This window comes from Sorex fumeus, unplaced genomic scaffold, assembly GCF_029834395.1.
Source record: "Sorex fumeus unplaced genomic scaffold, SorFum_2.1 ptg000193l, whole genome shotgun sequence".
In the NCBI taxonomy this organism is placed as follows: domain Eukaryota; kingdom Metazoa; phylum Chordata; class Mammalia; order Eulipotyphla; family Soricidae; genus Sorex; species Sorex fumeus.
The window spans coordinates 1,996,393-2,017,626 of NW_026606250.1; the positions used below are offsets into that span (position 1 = coordinate 1,996,393).

The window sequence follows — 21,234 nt, forward strand, 5'->3', positions numbered from 1 at the left end:
AGGATGCAGGAAGGGGAATGGAGACCAGAGTGCATCCAACCTGCCTGCAGCAACCGACTCACTTCCAAGGAGAAGCACAGTGGAATGGGGAATATTCATTTCCTGTTTTTTTTTTTATTGTCGGTTCCTTAATGACCTTCCTTTGAAACGCTGCCATTATAGAGAGCCGGTTGTCATGGAGACCGGGAGTGCTGTGCGGGGAGTAGGTACACAATGCATTTCTTTGTCCTGTCCAGCTGATGCCTTCAGCCTCTGTTCAGACGTGTGAATTTATGTGAGGAATTAAATATTAACTGGAAGCGCTGGCCTAGAGAGAGGCAGAGCTCAGGGAGAGGGGAGATGTAGGGATAGGTGAAGAGGTGGCAAAGGGATGGGGCACCATGGGGTCATGCAGGTGGCCCTCCCCAAACTCCAGTTCATCTGGCCCCACAACTGACCATGAGGCAGAAATCTGCACCCTGATGTCCAGAGCTAAGATGGGGAGTAAGAATTTTGGGCTCCAGGGATCCCTGAGGGCTGCAGGCGGGGCTGCCCCCAAACAGTCCCCAGACGGAAGCTCATGTGTCCCCCTGATGAATTCTGGAAAAGGGGAGTTTCTGCAAGCACTGGGCAGAAGGGCCCACACTGGTCCCCCGCTGCCCTGGAGCTGGTGCTGTGGGCATTCACCGGGCCTTCCTTTTCTAACCCTCAGAAAATGAATTCCGGGGTGAGCTGCTGAGTCAGAGGTGGACACGCGGAGAAAAGGGCAGCACCGGCAGCACTTCCAGACTCCTCGTGGGCGGACACGGCGAGGTGAGGTGCCGAGTGCAGTCCCAGTGCTCCTGCCGGGGACTCACGGCAGAGGTGACCATTGCCTCTTCGCCCAAGGGATGCTCCCAGCCCAGGTGGTCAGGTGCTTTCACAGCACCACCCAGCGCAGTACACACAGCACACACAGTATTCACAGTACTCACAGCACACACAGCACACAGTGCACACACCACACAGCACACACACCGCACAGCACAACACACTCAGCACACACAATATTCACAGTACTCACAGCACACACACCACACACTGCACAGCGCAGTACACAGCACATGCAATATTCACAGTACTCAAAGCACACAAAACAGCACACACAGCACACAGCACACACACCGTACAGCGCAGTACACACAGCGCACACAGGATACATGATGCACACAGCACGCATGATCTTCATGATACCCACAGCACACAACACACACAGCACACAGACCACACAGTGCAGCACACACAGCACACACAGTACAGTACACACAGAACGTACAATAACACAGTATACATTGCACACACAGCATAGTACACAGAGCACACACAGCCCACACAGCACACACAGCCCACACATGCATACAGCACACTTCTGATTCTAGAACTTCACAAGACAGGTCTGGGTGCTGCCAAGTCCCACGGTTAGGGCACCCCACAGATGGGTGTGCATGTGACAGTGGGCTAGTGGGCCCCTTCCCAGAGTGCGAAGCCTGACAAGCAGATCTCCAGGTCAGGTTCTACATGTCACCCAGGTGCGCTCGGGAAGGAGCAGGGTGGCACCTCCCTGAGGCTCACAGCCTGACACTTTCCTTTTGAATCGAGACCAGGGTGCGTCAGCCGACTGCTCGAGCATCAGGACTGTGTCACTCTCTCTTTTCTCCCTTTGGGTACTGGCGCTCTGCTGGCCTAGATTGGATCTGAGGCAAAGAAAAAGTCAGTAATATCAAACCTGTCAAGATTCACAGATTTGGCACTTTGCTCATCATAGATTTTGACATCGATTTTGTTTGAAAATAGCCCATTAAAGTATCAATTTGCCTCAGCTATCACATTTTGTTCCCCCTGAACTTGCTTCTTGTACTTCCTGCATTCCAGTCCTGATCCTTCCAGTGTGTACCTGGAAGTGACTTGATTTAAGACCCACTGCTCTGACTCTTGGTTCCCTTGTTTCTCCCGGTCTAGGGCTGGTGAGGTCCTGGGGGTGGGGGAAGGGACTGTCTTCCCTGGACTCCCATGGCGAGCGTGGAACAGTGGTCCTGTGTGTGGCCCCTGCTCCGCTTCTCCGAGAACCATCTGTTACCTTCAGAGTCACTTCCTTCTACATGGCACACAGGGCCCCAGTTCTGCTTCCGTGAAGTCTTCGGGCTTCATGGAAGACAGAGGAAGTATCTTCCTAGAGGTCTGTGGGGCAGCCCATTAGCACTTCTGGAAGGCTTCAAAGGAGGGCATGGCCCTTGAGGAGTGGGCAAGGGAGAACAAGCATCAGCTCTGTGGTGGTGGTGGGGTTAGAGTCAGGTGCTGGGAGGGATGTTGGGCGGCTTGGGGTGGGGGCTGGGGGGAGGTGAGGAACTGAGCTCTGGAGGAGAAAGCAGATGTGACATGTGTGGGTGGAGCTCAGGTTCCACAGGAGGAGTCTCTGAGTTCAGCACCAGGGTGTGGACAGCTCAGAGCCTTGGGAAGGACAGTTTGGGAGGGAGGGAGGGAGAAGGGAAGGAGAGAGAGGGAGAGAGAGAGAGGTGCCCGGCATCTGCTTAAGGAGAAAAGGAGCAGGCCTGTAGTGAGTCTTCTCACTCCACCTGCCACTGAAGGGTAAAAGCACACAGCACACAGGTACAGTGGGCTCCAGACGTGGGTGCCGGGAGTAGGCAGACATGAGTAGATTCCTTGCTGCCACTCTAGTAGATTCCGCTGCTGAATAGACCCTCCTGATCCTTTTCTTGGTAGGGCTGGTCTCTGCCTCGGGAAGGCAGAGGCTATGTCAGCATTCTATTTTATTTTATTTTATTTTTTGGCTTATTAGGTCTCACCTGGTGATGCTCAGGGGTTATTTCTATCTGCACACAGGAATTATTCCTGATGGTGCTCAGGGGACCATATGGAGTGTCAGGGATCGAGCCCAGGCTGGCCATGTGCAAGGCAAACACCTTACCGCTGTACTATCGCTCCAGCCCCTATGTTGGCACTTTAGAGAGGCTTTCATTTTTTTTTCTCTTTGGGTCACACCTGCCAATGCTCAGGGGTTACTCCTGGCTTTGCACTCAGGAATCACTCCTGGCGGTGCTCAGGGGACCATATGGGATGCTGGGAATTGAACCCAGGTCGGCTGCCTGCAAGGCTGTGCTATCGCTCCAGCCCCTAGAGAGGCATTCTTTCTTTAAATAGATATTTTCCTCTTTCTTTCTTTCTTTCTTTCTTTCTTTCTTTCTCTCTTTTTTCTTTTTCTCTTCCTTTTTTCTTTATTCTTTTCTCTCTTTCTCTCTTTTTCTCATTGAATAATGTGAGATACACAGTTACAAAGTTGTTCATGATTGGGTTTCAGTCACAATGTTCCAACACCTGTCCTGTCTTCTTGCCACCAATGTCCTCAATTTCTTTTCTGCCTGCTTTCCCCGACTCCACCCCCACAGTCTACCTCTATGACAAACACTTTTCTTCTCTCTCTCTCTCTCTCTCTCTCTCTCTCTCCCTCTCTCATCTTCCTTTTAGGCACTGTGGTTTGCAATATTGAAACTGAAAGGGTATCATGCATATCTCTTTACCTCCTTTTGGCACTCAGTTTTGTCCAGAGTGATCATTTTCATTTGTCATTGTCACAGTGGTCCCTCTCTGTCCTAACTTTACTCCCCTTCCCCCTTCGTGGCTTCCTACCATGGATCCTAGATGTGTTTGTGTTATCAGAGCATCTATTATGTAGTTATGGCTTTTAATTTTGGGGTTTCAGGAAGTCATGATTCCACACTTAGAGATGTCAGGAGAACCCCTCCCAAGACACAGAAGGCTCTGCAGCGTGCACCCCAAGGAGAAGGCTGGCCCGTTCAGCTGCCAGGAGGCCCAACAATAGGTGGAACGTCAGGAGAATTTCAGACACACAGTGGGGTGCTCCCCAAAGGGAGCCAGAACTGTTCTGCATGGATCCAGGGGTGCCACGAGAGCCCCCCAGGGTACAGTGGTGCTGTGAAAGGCCCTCAAAGGTATTTGGGTGCTGAGAGGCTATGTGGAGAGGCCTTCAGAGGTGCAGGGGTGCTGGGAGGGCCCTCAGTTTCCTGCGGTGTTGTGAAAGGCCCCTGGGGGTACAGGGGTGCTGTGAGGCCATGAGGGGTGTAGGAGAGGTGGTTTCAGAGTACTGCGAGGGGTGCAGGGTGCTGTATGGTGTGAGGGGCGCAGGGTGCTGTGAGACCCTAAAGTCGATGCGAAGCTGTCAGGGGAATCTCGCCTAGACGCAGAGGCTGGGAAGCAGGGTGTGCGTGGAGGGAGCCCCACAGAGACAGACTGGTTTGCTCACACCCAGAGAGAGCATGAGGTGGGCACGGATTTGACACAGACAGAGGCCGGCTACCAGTGCTATGTACTGGACAGAAATGGACCTAGATGGTGTGTGCTTAGAACAAGGACAGGGTCCACTTATGGAGTCACTGGAGACCCTGGTACCTCATTGTCTCTATGGCCGCAAGTGCCCTATCACATGTGGGGGTGGAGCAGAAGACCGGTGGTCTGTGGGCCAAGCAGCGTGAGGCCGGCCAACCAGGACCACCTGCGGGGCCTGTCCTCCTGCAAATTGGGTGTCCGTGGGGACCCCCAGTCAGGGCGTCCCCCCGGAGATGATGAGGGAGTGTGGAGTGGGTTTGCTGCTCCTTGCACAGACTCTGCCCTGCTAACCTCTCCCAGCAGAGAAACCAGTTTTCCTGTTTCACGGTCGATGACTCCCAACTCTTCAGACCCATTCTCATACTAGAGGGCTGAACGTTTCTTCCTTAGCTGAGTTCTTTCCGCTTGTAAAGCCATAACTAGAAGCACCAAAGAGAACTTCTCAATGGCCACTTGCTGCAAGTAAGTTGCAAAGGAAGGTGCTCTGCAATGTGGATGCCACAGCTGCCGACTCTGCCGTGGGGCTCTCCTTCCCCACCCTCTCTTCTCTGCTCCCTGAATGAGTTATCTGCAAGAAATCCAAATGGTCTAGACTCGCTTTAAACCAGAAGAATGCTTGCCAATTTCTTTGGGAAAACTGATGGAAAAAGGGCAATTCAGCTGAGAGCCAGTGGTGGGGACGGCACCCTCATGTGCCTCAGCCAACCCTGCAGAAGAAGCTGAAGGGCTCGACCAGGACGCCTGCTCTTCTGCTCTTCTAGTGGCAGGCACTGGTCCATGGGGAATCTGCGCTTCAGAAATAGAACGGATCGTGGTTGTCTGTGTGCTGCTGGGAGCTGCGGCCAGCACCCGTCAGCACCGCGGCACAGGAGTTACCCATATTTTTATTTTCTTCCTTAACAAATATTCAACATCCCTGAGTGTTGGTGCTGCCTGAGGCTCTGCTCTGCAGAGATCATCTCATAACTTGGGGAAATTCCTTCTCTTTCTTCTGGTGGTACCTTGAAGCTGATCTCTGGCAGGGTTAGGGATGGCAGCCCCACACAGTGGTCCTCCCTTCCCTTCTCTGCCCACCGTCCAGCTCTCCCTTTGCAGACTGGACTGTGACCCAAATCAAGACAACTGTTCCCCCCCTTTCCTAACCACAGGGGAGTGAGGGGCCCTGGACTTTTCTGGGAGGGTGGGAAGCATCGTGCTGCTCTGGCCAGAGGCACTCTCCCCAGGAGACTGTGTCCCTGCCCTCCCACCCTCTCAGGGTTCCCACCACAGGTCTGTGTGACCCTGTCCCGGGCTGACCCTTTGAGAGCGCTTCCTCAGGTGGAAGCTGGGCTGTCACGTAGGCAGGCCGCCACTGGAGGCCGGCAAGGGTGCTTGTCCCTGTGGAAGGCTCGCCTGGAAGGTGGTCTGCTTATGACTCCTAACCTGCTGCTTCCTGCCTAAGCCTGTGGGTTCCCACCCACACCTGCATCTGCCTCCATAGCCAGGCTGTCCAGCACTGGCCACTTGGCCCGTGTCTGGTCTGCGGTGGGCCCCAGAGGTAAGCAGGCTGGCACTGAAGCAGATGCACCTGCAAGGCTCATGCTCATGGGGAAACGGTGCTGCTCCCAACAGAGGGGCTGGCTGGAGATTCTGTTTATTCTCTCTCTCAGCTTGAGGTGGTCCTTAGAGCCCACCAGCCCATCTCATTGGTGCCCCTGTGCCCAGGCTACATCCCCCGCTTTCTCTGAACAGCATCCCTGTAGAAAGACAGCTGCCGTCACAGGCACTGTCAATGCTGGCCTGAGATACCTGTGCAGGCTGCCTCGCACGTCAGGGTCCCTGGCACCTGTGGAAATGGGCTCCAGGACACAGGGTGAGAGGCAGGGCCGGCCTTCCCTTGTCCGGCCACGTGAGCAGTGAGCAGCATTTTCCAGGGCTGCAGAAAGCCAGACGGGCACACTAGCATCCCAGAAAGATTGTGGTGGGTTCCCAGTACCTCCCTCCACAGGCCTTTCTTCTCAAACCTGGGGCAGCATCAGGAGAGGGGCTTGCGGGGTTGGGGTCTCTCATCAGCACCCCCTTGCTGTTGCTCCTGGCCAGAGGCAAGCCCAGGACGGCAGAGATGGCAGGGGCTGCACCCGAGGGCTGTCGGGGCTCTGTCTCCATCAACGCTGCCCTTGTGTTTGCTTGCAGATGAGCTTAGACAATGATGATAAAAGAGCTCGAACCCGATCCAAGGCCCTTCGAGGTGAGTGTTCCCAACCCTCCTGACTGGGTCCTGCCTGGACTTTCCAAAGCTCTGCTCTGGCTGGGTTCTGCCTCTCAGGCGGTAAATGCTGCATTTTCCACAGGACCCAGGCAGTGCCTAGACCTGAGACGTGCCTCCCCGACCAGGCACTTGGGATCTGATGGCTCCAGATGTATGAGAGCCTTTGGGGCTTGGCCCAGGTCTTCCCACCTGCAGTGGCGTCGGGGGCCAGACTCAGTCAGGACACTGCTCTGTGTGGCAAGCAAAGGCCGCCAGCCCCTGGGATGCCCGCCTGGTGCTGCCAGGAACTGGGGTTATGAGGTGGTGGCAAGGACAGGGTGAAGTTCTGCTGCGTGACAGGACCCGGCCTGAGCTCACTCGGGGGCCGTGGAGTTGCTGCCTGTGTCACCTGCAGGCACCCAGGGGCCTGCACAGGGGCAGCTCTGTGGCTCTCTCCTCCCGTCCAGCTGCATCTGCAGAGCCCAACTGCAGTTAGGGGAGGAGATACTGTCCTGGCCCCGAGGACCTTCTGGGTGAGATTCACTCAGCCTAGCCCTCTGATCTGAGCACCACTTAGCCCTGGAGGTCAGGAGAGGGGTCTGGGTTGTGACTTTCTATTTCTGACCCCATCCCTCTCTCCCCGTTTCTCTCTCATGCAGCACCCCCAGAGTCTGCAGGTGCTGACCTCAGGTAAGGAAGGGTTTGACAGTGTCGAGCACTGGACACATCTGTGACCCTGACCCTGTGGTCACCTGGGAGTGTCTGGTTTCCCTAAGAGCCCTGTTCTGCCCAGTGCGGGCTTTCCACTGGCCATATGCCCTTCTCTCTGCCCTCTCCCGGCTGTCCACGCCACAATGCACCCCACTGGTGCTAGAGGCATGCGTGTGCGGCCCCCAGAAATCACCAGAGTCTCACACAGCCACCGCGGCTATGCCACTTCTCATGACTTCTTCATGGGCAGCGAGAGGCCACCTACCAGCGAGAGGCCAGGGCCATCCTCTTTGCCCCCAGGGGCCCATAGACTTGAGACTCCACCATGACCTGTGACATCAGAGCTCCCACAGGCGCCAGGCCTGTCCCACAGGGCAGTGTCTTGAGTAGGGGGGTGGCCACTAGCACTTGTCTCGTCAGAGCAGGAGATCTGATCCCCTTCTAAAGGTGCGAGGATGTGTCCTTAGGCTTGGCTGAGATTTTGGGTTTTTTCATTTTTATTTTTTTGGTGGGGATTTGGGTTGCACCTTGTGCTCAGGGGTCACTCCTGGCAGTACTCGAGGGGCCCAATGTGGTATGAGGGTTCAAAGGGGGGTCTCTCGTCTGCAAGCCTAAACTGTCCTAACTCTCCAGTTGGTGGGCCTCTGCAGGAGGGAAGGGCCAGGGGGAGGCCGTCCCAGACCACACACAGCTCTTGTCTGTGGTGCGGAGCCTCCTGGTCACCCCAGTGCCTGTGCTGGCCAAGAGCCACGAGCAAGACCATACCCCAGTGTTCCCCTTTTTTTCTAAGAAGGGCGGTGGTCATGCTTTCTGGCTCAAAGCCCAGGAACAGACCAAGGTGCTGTGATGGTCCCCATGGTTCTGGGAGGCTTTACATCTGTTCAGGACTTTTGTAAAGCCCCCTCAGGCTGGGTCAGACTTGAGCTATAGCCAGGGAGCCCACCTGGAGCTTGTCCTGGGCACTGAGGCCTGGGTGGGGCTGTAACAGGCTTGCAGAGCAAAGAGGTTGAGAGGGGAGGCCGTGACTCAGAGCCTGGCACCTGCAGCTCTTGGTGTCCTTCTCAGGCCCAGGTGCATTGCCTGGGGGTGCTGTCAGCCTAGGTTGGAGAGGAAAGCCAGGTCAGAGGTCAGAGGTCAGAGACAGAAAACTGGCACTGAAGCGCAGGCCCTTGTTTGCAGCCCAGGTCTGGTTGTGGGCTGGGATCCAGCTCTCAGACATGAGCCCTTCCCTGGGCTCAGATCCCTCGGACCCTCTCCACACTGGAGGTGTTACGGAAAGCCCACAGGTGCTGGAACTCTGAGTGGAGAGAGGCTTCTGGAAAGGGGTCAGTGACGTGTGATCACCATGCCATGGTCACGGGGACGTCTTTGGTGACAAGGAGGGAGGAGCTTGGACAGAACTGAGAACTCTGGGGAGCAGAGAGATAGGACAGCAGGTGGGCTCTTTCCTTGCATGCAGCTGACAATCCCTAGGACCCCACTTGGTCCCCAGAGCCTGCCGGGAGTGATTCCCGAGTGCATAGCCAGGAGGAAGTGATGAGCACCACCAGGTGTGGCCCCCAGACAAAACAAAACAAAGAAGAACTGAGTCTTGGTAACTGAAGCTATGGAGGAAGTTGGAGAGGCAAATGAAAAGATGGGACTTTCTCTTGAGGCTCTGAAGCAGCAGAAGCAAACATAGCTCAAGGTAGATTAGTCTGTTCTGAAACATTCTGAGGCTCCAGGCATGGAGAGTGAGGGGATTGTGTGAGTACCTGGACTTAGTCTGTGGCTCAGTGAGACCATGGTAAGCCCAGGGATATCTGCACATCCCGTGGAGCCCAGAGGCTTGGAGCAGGTGGCTCCTGGCTTCTTTGATGGCCCAGAGCCCACCAACATCACCCAGAGTCTTCCCTAAGTGCCCCAGAGAAGACCATGGCCTGTGACTCTCTTTGTGCCGGGGGCGTTACCAGTCCCTTCAGCTTGATTTTCTATTATTATTATTTTATTATTTTTTTGTGTGCATTTGGGGGCAACCAAATATATAGGACTTTACTTCTGACTCTGCACTCAGGGATCACTACTGTCAACTCTTGGGAGACCATGTGGGGTGCTGGCAATCAAACCCTGGCTTGGTCCTTGCAAGGCCAGCACCCTGCCCACTGTGTTGTCTCTCCAGCCCCAGAGCCTCAGCCTGAGTTTGAATTGGGCCTCAGCCTCTGCAGGTGGCCATGGTGTGTGTCCTCTCAGCAGAGTGTCCATTTCAGATCTGGGAGAGACTCCTGTTCCTCACTGGAGCATGCTGTTCCTCACCTCATGGCCTCCTTCTTGAGCCTACAGGACAGTCGAGAGTGGGGGGGTAGTTTCTCTGCCTGCTCCTGGGGGCTGAAGGCAGCTGAGGCGGGAGCTGTGGGGGGCTATCTCCTGGCTGTGGCTCTGAGTGATGCCATTGGCCCAGACCCTGTTCACTAAGGTCACAGGTCACTGGGCGTCCACCTGCCTTCTCCCTGTCTCTGCATGCTGGGGAGGGGTCTGAGCACAGTCAGGGAGGCCCTGGGCGGGCCTCAGGCCCCACACAGAGGGCCAGCAGCCCCCTCTCCCTTTCCCATGCATGCACTCACACACGCAGCCCCCCAGCCTGTCGCCTTCCGCAGCAGGGCCGTGCTGGGGGCCGGGGGGCGGGGAAGGTGTTTCCTGGAGCAGGTGACATGTTTGGGGCAGTGCCAGTGCCCCCCAGGCCTCCACAGCAGCTGGCACCTAATTGCCTGATTAACTCAATGATTAACCCACTAATCGGGCCCTCAGCTTCAAATCCCCGACAACAAGGAGCTTCTGTGAAATGTCTCAAAGCTAGCTCTGGAGAGAGGAAGAGCACATGTGAGGCCAAGGTTCTGCAGACACCTGGGGTAGCGCCTCCCTAGAGAGGCTGCACAGCACCCATCCACCCTTCTCCTTCCTGTCCTTGGTGATGACAGTGGTGCCCAGCTCGGTGGCTGCTCCCAAGGACCAGGTAACTGCCCACCCTGACCAGTCTCCCAGGCGTCGGTGAATGTGGTCAGGCCTGCCACATCAGAGCCCGTCGGTGGTCCTCTCTCCTCTGGCTCTTCTCGCTGTGCCTCCTTCCCAAGGGGAGGCACCCAGGGCCCTGATGCTGCCCACTGAGAATGGGGTGTGCAGCACCTAGTCCCACCCCCAGTTCTACATGGTCCACTGCGCACCGCTGAGTGGCCCTGGAGACCTCAGTCCTGCGTCCTCACGCCCCAGCACGGGCTGCAGTCCTGGTGGAGTGTCGCGAGCAGAGGCCCTTGGCCCCTCAGCACCACTTGGGAGCCGCCCTAAGCACATCTCATCTCGGGCAGGGTCCTTGGGGCCCCTCCCCACTTTGTAATCTCCTATGGATTCGCCTTTCCTTGAAACGGGGGTGGGGGATGTGGTGGTTCCTTGGTCCATGGGTATGGCCAGTAGCTAACAGGGCCCTGGTCTCATCTTGGAAGCACTGGAGGTGTTCATATGAGAAGCTTCCAGAACTAGACAACATGTTGTCTAGTTCTGAGCTCCCTCAGAACTGGAACTGGAACCCATGTGAGGGCAGAAGTTCTGCACTCACCCCCTGCTTACACCCTGCACTGCCCTGCCCACTGCACTCCTGTATCCTCTGCACCCTGCACCCCTGAGGCTCTGCACCCCGCACCCCTGAGGCTCTGCACCCCGCACCCCTGAGTCTCTGCACCCCGCATCCCTGAGTCTCTGCACCCTGCATCTCCGGGTCTCTGCACCCTGCACCCCTGAGTCTCTGCACCCTGCACCCCTGAGTCTCTGCACCCCCAAGTCTCTGCACCCTGAACTCCTGAGTCTCTGAACCCTGTACCCCTGAGTCTCTGCACCCCCAAGTCTCTGCACCCCGCACCCCTGGATCTCTGCACCCCTGAGTCTCTGCACCCCACACCCCTGAGTCTCTGCACCCCACACCCCTGAGTCTCTGCACCCCACACCCCTGAGTCTCTGCACCCCACACCCCTGAGTCTCTGCACCCTTGCACTCCTTGCACTCCGCAGCCCCCATACCTGCACTCTCCTGCACTCCTGCACCCTGCACCCCTGAACTTCCTCGCACCCTGTCTGTGCTGGCCTGGGTGACAGCTGAAGGGACCATCTCTGCTGGGCTGCTGGCTCTGCAGGTTCAGGGATGGGGTCTCATCCACCTTGTTTCCCCCCGACTGGCAGCCCTGCAGAGTGGTTCTGGCCTGCAGAGCCACACAGGCATCTCTCTTCCCTGCAGTGGGCCTCCCGCTGTCTCAGAACCCCAGTGTTGGTGCTGAACCCTTGGGGGGAGCCCTCCGGGGTCTGGGTTCGTACTCATGGAAGCCCAGCAGTTGGCTGGCAATGAGGCTGGTGATCTGAGACAAGGATTCACCCAGCCGGGCGGCCATGGGAGTCTTGACCTCACGTAGAGGGATCTTTAAACCACACTCAGAGCTGTATCAGCCTTTCCATGACTTAAATGGGGTTTTGCCAGTGGGGGCCACCCTTCTGATATGCATTTTTGGAGCTGACGTTCCGTGGCCCAGGGGGAGGGAAGGGGTCTGGGACGGCCCAGCGGCTTCTCCTCACTTCTCCTGAACCCCTGTTCCTGCTTGTCCTCCAGCTGCCCCACCCCAGGATGCACAGGCTCGGGACACATCCGGGGCAAGTACTCCAGGCACCGAAGGTAAGGACCCTTGACCTCTCCATGCTGCCTGGGAAGGTGCTGTGAGCGGTGGCACCTGCCTGCTGCCCTGGCTCCGGAGCCTGGGGCCGAGGGCCACGGGGATTAGGTCCTTTCAGAGAAGTGAGATGCCGTTTGAAGAACCATCAGGCACTTTAAATCTCATTTTTGCTTTGTTTCATTTTTGGATCATACTCAGTGGGGCTCAGGACGCAGTCCTGGTGTGTTGCTCGGGGGCTGCTCCCAGTGGTCTCTGGGGGACCATGCAGTGCTGGAGATTGAAGCCAGGCTTCCTGCTTGCAGATCCTGCTCTCAGCCCTTAGAGTCATCTGCCCGGCCTTACAGCAAAAGCTTCACACTCTGTCCTCCCAGTCATGAGCTGGGGCTCTAGTTGAGATGCAAAGAGATGCAGAGGGCTAGGGTGGGCAGGAGGCAGGGAGGTGCTGAGGGAGAGCCGGCCTGGTCTCCCGCTGCCCAGTCTGCAGAGCTGCCCTCTGGCCAAGAAGAGGAAGATGGAAGGCGTGGAGGCCGAGCACCTGGTGTGCAAGCGGAAGTCGCTGCCCCTGAAGCTGGCGCTGGACGAGGGCTGCGGCCTGGAGAGCGAGGGCAGTGAGGATGCCGAAGTGAAGGATGCCTCTGTCTCGGGTGAATCGGAAGGAACTCTGGAGGAGGACGAGGCCGAGATGTCGGGACAGGAGGACATTCATCGCTCTGAGCCAGCTGAAGGTGCTTTGTTGCTCATTCTCCCTGAATAAAGGCACTTAGTGTGGCCCTGAGAATCGCAGCCCGTGAGTGGGAGGGGCCCCTCCGACTGAGTGAAAGGGCCGCGGGGTGCCCTTCCTGAGAACAAGCACGGTTTTGTCCCCATGTGCTGGGTTTTCCTGGAGAGGGGCCCGCACGGCAGTGGGGCCCGTGGCATGTGTGTGAACGCAGGGGGAGCAGTTGTGGTTGTGTCTGTGGGCATGAGAGAGATGTGTGGACAGGTAAGGAGGGCTGTGTGGGCACCGGGGTCTAAGACAGCCCAGCCCACCAGACCCTGGGGTGAGCTGCTTGGAAACAGGCTGCGGGTGCAGGTGAAAGCTGGGAATGAGCGTGGGTTCTCTCTGCAGCTGCTCCTACCCCAAGAGCCTAGCCTGATAAATGCCAGGCTGCCCCCACCCAAAACCCAGCCTGGTGAATGCCAGGCTGCCCCCACAGACCCTGGAGGCTCTGAGACTTTGGGCTGTGCTGAGACCCTAGGGTCCCGCTCTCCAGTCGCACCCAGTATCTTCCGAACCGAAAGAATATGAGACAGATTTTTGTTCTATTTTGGCATCCAGGGAGGGTGCTCACACCTGCCTCCTGGCCATGCTCTACCCAAGCCTAGGTGCAGCCCCACAAACTACAGGGTCAAGGACTCATCTGTCTATTTTTACAAAGGAGTGGGTGCCCTGGGGAGGGTCCCCAGCCCCAGGGTGGTGAGTGCCCACGCAGCTTAGTCATGGCAGCTAAAAGACTCAAACTTGAGTCCTTTAAAAATACAGATTTGTTCTCTGCTTTTCTGTCATGAAACACTTTTTTTTTCCTTTTTGGGTCACACCTGGCAAAGCACAGGGGTTGCTCCTGGCTCTGTACTCAGGAATTACTCCTGGCGGTGCTCAGGGGACCATATGGGATGCTAGGAATCAAACCCGGGTCGGTTGAGTGCAAGGCAAATGCCCTACCAGCTGTGCTATCACTCCAGCCCCCGTTGTGAAACACTCCTGAAAACATTGGCTGCACTGTCTAAATGGCCCACCTGATGCAGGGTCACCTGACCTGAGTGCATGCACACACAAGGCAGGACTAGCCATGTGAAGGTCAGAGCAAGCCCAGCTCCTGCATACAGAACCCTAGAATCAGGTTGCAGGGAACCCTGTCTTCAAGGCTCATGCCCTTCACGTGCATTGAGGCGGGGCAGGAGCCCTCTCCATGCCCGGCTTCTCCCACGTGGCATTTCTGATTCTATTCAGGAAGGAGCCCTGTCAGGTGTCACTTTGGATCCACCCCCGTCAGCAGCCGTTCAGGTACCTCTAAGGGCAGCTACAGCAGCTACCAGGAAATCATCGCCACTTCTCTCCTGAACCTGGGCCAAATCGCCGAGGAGGCCCTGGTTGGGGAGGACTCAGACCAGGCATCCAAGCAAGGCTCCGGCATCGTGCACCTGGTTCAGGAGGAGACTGAGGAAGGGGCCAGCAGTGACGAGGGTGAGAAGGAGGTCTTCATCCAGCCCGAGGATGCTGAGGAGGTCATTGAGATCAGCAGTGAGCGCTCGCAGGACCTGTGTCCCCAGTCCCTGAAGGGGGTGGCCAGCAAGCAGAAGGTCACCCTGGGCCAGGAGGAGGAGGAGGAGGAGGAGGAGGAGGAAGAGGAGGAAGAAGAAGAGGAGGAGGAGGAAGACGAGGAGGAGGAAGAGGAGGAGGAGGAGGAGGAGGAAGAGGAGGAGGAGGATGATGAGGAGGCTGATCCTGATGTGATCTGCCAGGAAGACGCCCCCCGCGCCTCTACTCCGAAGGGCACTGAGCCCCGGCATGCTGCACTGCCCAGCCCCAAGCCTGAGTACTCTGTCATCGTGGAGGTGCACTCTGAGGATGGCAAGGATGAGGACACGCGTTCCCAGAAATCGGCCGTGACCGATGAGTCAGACATGTACGACATGATGACGCGTGGGAACCTGGGCCTCCTGGAGCAGGCCATTGCCCTGAAGGCAGAGCAGGTGCGCTCCGTCTGTGAGCCCGGCTGCCTGCCCACCGACCAGGGCCAGCTGGGTCCCAGTGACCCAGGGAAGGGGCCGCGGCCACAGGACTCCGCACGGAAGAACTACTGCAGCAAAGGTAGGCGGGGCTGGCCCTCCTGCGGGACACAGGCGGGCACCTGGGGGATGAGCTGCAGGGGGATGGACCATGGCTGTGGGCTCCCAAGATGGTCTGAGAAAGGGCTGGAGGCCAGGGAAGGGAGTTTGGAAGGGCAGTGATCGGGATCCAACCCTTGGCCTGGGGGAGTGGGGAGACCCTTTGGGTCTGGAGAGGTCACTTGGGGAATGAAGAAACTGGGGGAGCTGAAGCCTGGGACCCCCATGCAGACAGACGAGTGGGACACTCATCCCTATGGCAGGTGCTGGCAGATATTGAGGGACAGCTGCAGGGACACAGAGGGGGACGTTATCTTGGCCTGGAGGACAGCTGTCAAGGGCTACCATTCCAGAGCAATGTTGTCGGGGTGTCAGCCAGGTCTCGAGAGATGCAGACACAGGAAGCTCAGGTAAAAAGCCCCAGACTCAGGGATAGGTCAGACGTTGGTGGGGTACGCAGACCAGGTTTGACACAGCCGGAGCCCTGGAGAGTGGCAAGCTACATGGCACACAGGCCCCACAGACGAGTGAGAGCCCTGGACCCAGGGCCTGGGAACTCTGACCTGTCGGACAGATAGCAAGCAATGTGGGTGTCTGAGCTGGGCACGCAGGGCAGGGCCTGGCCATCCTGTGCTGAGGGCTGAGACTGGCTTTCTGCTCCCAGGGAGGCACAGCCCATGGAACCCAGCAGGGGGCACTGGGAACCCCCCTCAGAGCCCCTCGGGACCCAATTTGATTTTGCCCTTTGTACTCTGACTGCAGGGCTGGGGGTCCTGCTCTTGGGAGCTCCCCAGGGGGCTCAGAATGTGGCTCTGTGGTTTCGGTTTGTTAAGGGAGTCTGCTCCAGAGGGAACCCCACAATTTGTATTTAGTAGTTGTGAGGCTTGGGTTGACTCACTCACCTGCTTTCTCTTGACCGTCCAGTGTAAGCCTGTCTAGGCAGCGGCTCAGTCACAGGCCCTCACATCTCTGGGAAGGTGCAGTGCAGGAAGTCCCTTTGCCAGTGGGAGGAGGAGGGAGAAGAGCCCGTGGCTATCTAGGTCTCCCACGAGAATCGCTGAGCCTGAACTCTGGGGAGAGTTAAGGAGGCTCAGGAGTTCCAGAGAGTTGGTCCATGCCAGCGCTCCAGTGACCTGCTGCCCAGCTCTCAGTGGCCGGACTGCCAGAATGAGGGGCCTCCCACCTGCCCGCACCCTGCACCCCCCAACTTCATGTCTCCTCTGTTTAGATCCCTCCAGAGCTGAGAAGCGTGAGATCAAGTGCCCGACCCCAGGCTGTGACGGCACGGGCCACGTGACAGGGCTGTACCCACACCATCGCAGTCTGTCTGGCTGCCCCCACAAAGACAGGATCCCCCCCGAGAGTGAGTGCTCCGGGCCCAGACATGGAGTGGGGAGGTGTCTGCAGGGCTGACCGTCCCGAGCACTGCCCAGATGCCAGTCTGAGCCCCACGAGGCTGCCCACTACCCCCTGGCCACAGCGGCCTGACCCGGCCCCTCTGGGAGAGTGCAGGCAGGGGAAGGGAAGTCAAATGGTGAGGGTCCTGTTCTCTGGGGGCCCAGGCCAAGGCAGCTGCTGTGAACATCCCATTCCGAGGGTTTATTCAAACAAAGCAGCTTGTCAGGATGGGGCTGGGCCCTGGGTGCTGGAAATGCTCCAGGCTGCTATCCCACGCTCTAACGGGCCCACCCCACCGGGAGGCGCCTCAGCCCCCTCCTCAGATGCTTCCCTGCCCTAATCCTGTGGCTGCACCACACCCACAGGTGCTCCTATCTGAGGGGTGCCCCAGTCCTGTCCTCTCACGGCCACCTCCCTTCCTCTGGGGAGTACCCTACCCCTCTGCCAGGCGGCCCCGGGGGTAACCCCAGCTCCTGAGCTTGCTCACTGCCTCTTCTCTCTTGTAGTCCTGGCCATGCATGAGAACGTGCTGAAGTGCCCCACGCCCGGCTGCACGGGCCAGGGCCATGTGAACAGCAACCGCAACACACACCGCAGGTACTGGACTGGGCGGGTGCCCTGTGCCCAGGGGGAGGCCGAGGGTGCTGCGTTCCCCTGTGTGGGACGGGCTGGGCCCGCCATGTCCACCAGGTGCCATCCCCAGAGCTGCTTCCAGATCAGGGCAGGCCTGTCCAAGTCGGGGGCAGAGTGTTGCTGCCCCCGGGAGGAGAGGGACACTCTGGTCCCTCCTGGCACTACTCCGGGCAGCTCAGGGGCCCAGGCTCACTCGAGTGGGTGGACTTGCTCCCCAGATAGGCAGGTAGCAGTGTCCGAGGCCGCTCCTCAGGGGTGAGAAGACGCCCACAGGTGCTGGATCAGCCGCCCTCCACGCAGTCCTCTGAGAGAGAAGCTCTCCCAGCTGCTCAGCCCGTAACCCTAGTGTCACACCAGTGATCTTGTCCTCAGGCTCAACCCCAAGCTGTGCACCACAGGGCCCTGGGCTTCCCCAGGGCAACTGAAGAAATGAGATCTCAGGACAGGTTCAGAGTCCAGAGCAGGGATGAGGAGAGAAGAGGAGGAGGGGAGAGAAGGAAGGAGGAGAGTGGGAGGGGAAGGTCAATGACAGGAGGAGAGGAGGAGGGGAGAGGAGGGTGAGGTGGGGGAGGAGAGGAGAGGGGGAGGAGGTGGGGAGGAGGGGGAGGGGAGGAGGAGGTGAGAGGGGCGGGTCGAGGATGGAAAGGGAGGGGAGAGGAGGGAGGGGAGCCGCAGGCTCTGCAAACCCAGACGCTCACTCGCTCCTGAGGTTGCCCTGCCCAGATCTCCGAGGCCTTTATCCTGTCTGTGCTGTGGCCCAGGATTTCCCAGAGCAGAAGCCCCGGGAGCAGCTCTGAGGGGTGTGGGCACGGTGGAGAGAAACTGCGTTGGTGAATCGAGCTCTCTCAGGGCTCCTGCTGCCCTCGGGCCTGTTCCCGCTCGGTCTTCAGGGGAGGGCTCAGCTGTCTCCTGGTCCTTTCTCTAGTTTGTCTGGGTGTCCCATTGCTGCTGCTGAAAAATTAGCCAAATCTCATGAGAAGCAACAGCCGCAGTCGGGGGACCCTTCCAAGAGCAGCTCCAATTCAGACCGGATCCTCAGGTGAGTGGAACGAGCCACAGGCGAAGAGCGGCCCCCCAGGTTCGAGTAGGCTGTGAGAGTCCTGCGTCAGCCCACCCATGCGATGGAGCTCGTACTCCGAATGTGTATCCTGTGTATACCTGTGTGTGCGTGTGCTCCTCTGTGTGCCTGTGTGCCTGTGAGTGCTCCTGTGTGTGCCTGAGTGTGCCCGTGTTTGCCTGTGAGTGTGCCTGTGTGTGCCTGTGAGCATGCCTGTGAGTGTGCCTGTGAGTGTGCCTGTGTGTGCCTGTGAGTGTGCCTGTGTGTGCCTGTGAGTGAGTCTGTGTGTATGCCTGTGAGTGTGCCTGTGTGTGCCTGTGAGTGTGTCTGTGTGTATGCCTGTGTATGTGCCTGTGTGTGCCTGTGAGCATGCCTGTGAGTGTGCCTGTGTGTGTGCCTGTGAGTGTGCCTGTGTGTGCCTGTGAGTGTGTCTGTGTGTATGCCTGTGTATGTGCCTGTGTGTGCCTGTGAGTGTGCCTCTGTATGCGCCTCTGTGTGTGCCTGTGTGTGCCTCTGTGTGTACTTGTGAGTGCTACTGCGTGTGCCTGCGTGTGCCTGCGTGTGCCTGTGTGTGCCTGTGAGTGCTCCCGTGTATGCATATGTTCCTCTGGTGAGCCTGTGTAGGCTGCTGTATGTGTCTTTCTGTGGACCTGTGTCTGTGTGTGTCCATGCGTGTACCTCTGTGCATGTGTGGTTGTCTGCTCCCGAGTGTGTACTCGTGTGTGTCTGTGTGTGCATGTGCTCCTGTGTTTGTGAGCCTGTGTGTTCCTGTGTGTGTACCTGTGCATGTGTGCACCTGTTTGAACTCCTGTGTGGTCCACTGTATGTGTATGCTTGCGTTTACTCCCAGGTGCCTCTGCATGTGTGCGTGCTTCTGTTTGTGTGTGCCTGTGTATACAGCTGTGTGTGCATGTGTGTCTGTGTGTGCTCCTTCCTACGTGCGGATGTCTCATGTCTGAGGCATTTGCTGGGCCTCGGCTATGGAGCCAGTCCTGGCATGGCCACTCAGACCCGCTCCCCCACTGGACCCGCATCTTTCGTAAAGCTGCTCAAGGTGTATGTGTGGAGATGCTGGTCCCATTCTGAAACAACACACTGCCCCGCCTAAGGAAGAGTAGGAACACTCACCCCCATGCTGCTGCCTGACCTCCCCAACTTGGGACAAGGCCATGGGGGAGACCTGGTACAGCCTCTCTGTTCCAACATAGTGGTGGGGTCAGGTGCTGTGTGCATGGAAACAAGTGTCAGGGCTCGAGTGTTTGTATGTGTGAAGGAATGGCTTCAGCAGACACCTGGATCTCTCAGACTGTTCAGCGCCTACCTTCTCTGAACATCGTCCCACCCCTGTGAGAGCCTGTGAATAGGTACCACAGGGAGGGCTCAGGACCTTGCCCAAGGCCAAATTCTGTGGGAAGCTGCACCAGTCTTGTCCAGACGAGACACAGCACCCCAGTTACCCAGCACGTGGAGTCCCCTGACATTCTGGGTCCCCTGCCATGAGTTTGGGAACTCCATGCCCTTTCTCACTCTGAGAAACTAGAGTTCCCACAGGCTCTCCTGACCCTGGCCGGTGTGCCTTCCTGGTGCAGTCTTGCTCAGGCTCTCCAGCTGCTTTCATCCAGAGGAGCTTGGCCATGGAGGGTCCCAGGCCAGGGGTCTCTGGGCGGGTCAGGACATTCCCCACACCTCCTCCCATGGGTCAGCTTCATCCAGTTGACGTCATCAAACCAGCTGGCTCTCACAAGCATCAAAGCTGCTTCTGACTCACTATTCCTTTCAACTTCCTGTTCCTCACTGACATGATCTTTTGCTGCCTTGAACTCTGTCACTGATGACACATCAAACACCAGGCAGTGAGACAACACAAACTTGGAACTCTGCAGAGGCTGCACCACTGGCTCCTATGCTTGGTCTCTCAAGGAACCGCTCCTGGGCATGTTGGCCCAGGGGAGTGGGCTCCGTGCTCAGGCCCAGTGTGGCTTGGGGACCACAGGCACATCACCCAGCAGTGCTAGGGGGCCATGTGCAGCGAACCAAAGTCAGGGCTGCCACTGGTTAGGCGTGGGCTCACCTTTCCGGAATGAAATCATGGCCTGGTTGTGAGAGGGCTGAAGAGAGGTGGCCTGGCCTCTCCGTCTCCCTCCATCCCTCACCTCTGTGCGGCCTCCTCTGACTTTCTCTCTGGTTTCTGTGCTCTCCGAACGTTGCTGTCTTTGCACTGTCCTCTGTGCATTTAAAGATTCAGTTTTTCTGTAACACTTGCAGGGCCTTTCATGCCTGTCCCTGCTGTTCCCAGAAGCTCCTATAGGGTCATCACAGCAGACAACGGAGGGCTCAGCCTCCCTGGTGAAAAGCTGAGTCCCCCGAAACACCTGCGTCCCCTATGGCTGCTCCGACGACCTCCCCCACGTGGAACTCCATGTTTCTCGTCCTCCACTCAGTGTGGGAACCCTTCCATGCCTTCCCAGGGTTGCTCTTGTGGAGTTGTCCCAACTACAGTCAAGCCGCTCGAAGGAGTGCTGGATGCCCGCTCTGCCTAATGCTGTCTGCAAGGGAACAAGCAGTATTTCTTCACAAATCTTTCTGCTTCTTCTCACAGGCTCTGGATGGTCTTAATTTGGGGGTGTGGCATGGGGGCGCTTTCCTGAGTCTTTGTCCATTTGGCCTCTGAGGGTCCTTGTCCATGTTGTGCAGTGAAACACTGGGGATGGCAGCGTGAGGCCCCTAACCCTGTGTTCATGATTCTGCATCTTCATCCTACACCCTAGACCCATGTGCTTCGTGAAGCAGCTTGAGGTTCCTCCATACGGAAGCTACCGGCCGAGTGTGGCCCCCACCACACCCAGAGCCAACCTGGCCAAGGAGCTGGAGAAATTCTCCAAGGTGGCCTTTGACTACGCAAGCTTCGATGCTCAGGTGTTTGGCAAACGCATGCTTGCCCCAAAGATTCAAACCAGCGAAACCTCACCTAAAGCCTTTAAATGTAAGTTGGGGGGAGCTATTCTCGGTAGGTGCAGGACTTGAGGGGCCATGGGAGAGGCACTTCTTTTGAGGAACATGTAGGAGGTCTCTACCTGGGGGAGCCAATGGGTGGGCCACCTCGCTGTCCCAGTGTCTCTGCGGTGGCTTCTCAGCTGGTCTCCCTGTCACCGCGCAGCTGACGATGTCCTACTGTCTTGTGAAGGAGTGCATGCCAGAGACAAAAATAACTGCTGGACTCCTCCTGCCAGTGCTTACTCCCCGGGTGGTGTGGGGGTTGGGGGGTGTGGCTGGAAA

The 21,234-nt window shown here is 57.6% G+C and overlaps 1 protein-coding gene across 2 annotated transcripts in view; it reads left to right on the forward strand.

The window, feature by feature from the left end:
• Positions 1–21,234, forward strand: part of MYT1 (myelin transcription factor 1) — a 57,866-nt gene that overhangs the window by 15,209 nt on the left and 21,423 nt on the right. Inside the window, exons 2-11 of one of the 2 annotated variants that reach the window (XM_056108087.1) lie at positions 692–792; positions 6,553–6,607; positions 7,267–7,297; positions 11,942–12,004; positions 12,480–12,727; positions 13,993–14,853; positions 16,099–16,233; positions 16,775–16,865; positions 17,827–17,940; positions 20,727–20,941. In XM_056108087.1, the coding sequence (XP_055964062.1) occupies positions 6,553–6,607; positions 7,267–7,297; positions 11,942–12,004; positions 12,480–12,727; positions 13,993–14,853; positions 16,099–16,233; positions 16,775–16,865; positions 17,827–17,940; positions 20,727–20,941 (1,813 nt within the window). In that variant the 5' untranslated portion in view covers positions 692–792. The remainder of the gene's footprint in view (positions 1–691; positions 793–6,552; positions 6,608–7,266; positions 7,298–11,941; positions 12,005–12,479; positions 12,728–13,992; positions 14,854–16,098; positions 16,234–16,774; positions 16,866–17,826; positions 17,941–20,726; positions 20,942–21,234) is intronic. The other variant, XM_056108088.1, reaches the window with a different exon arrangement.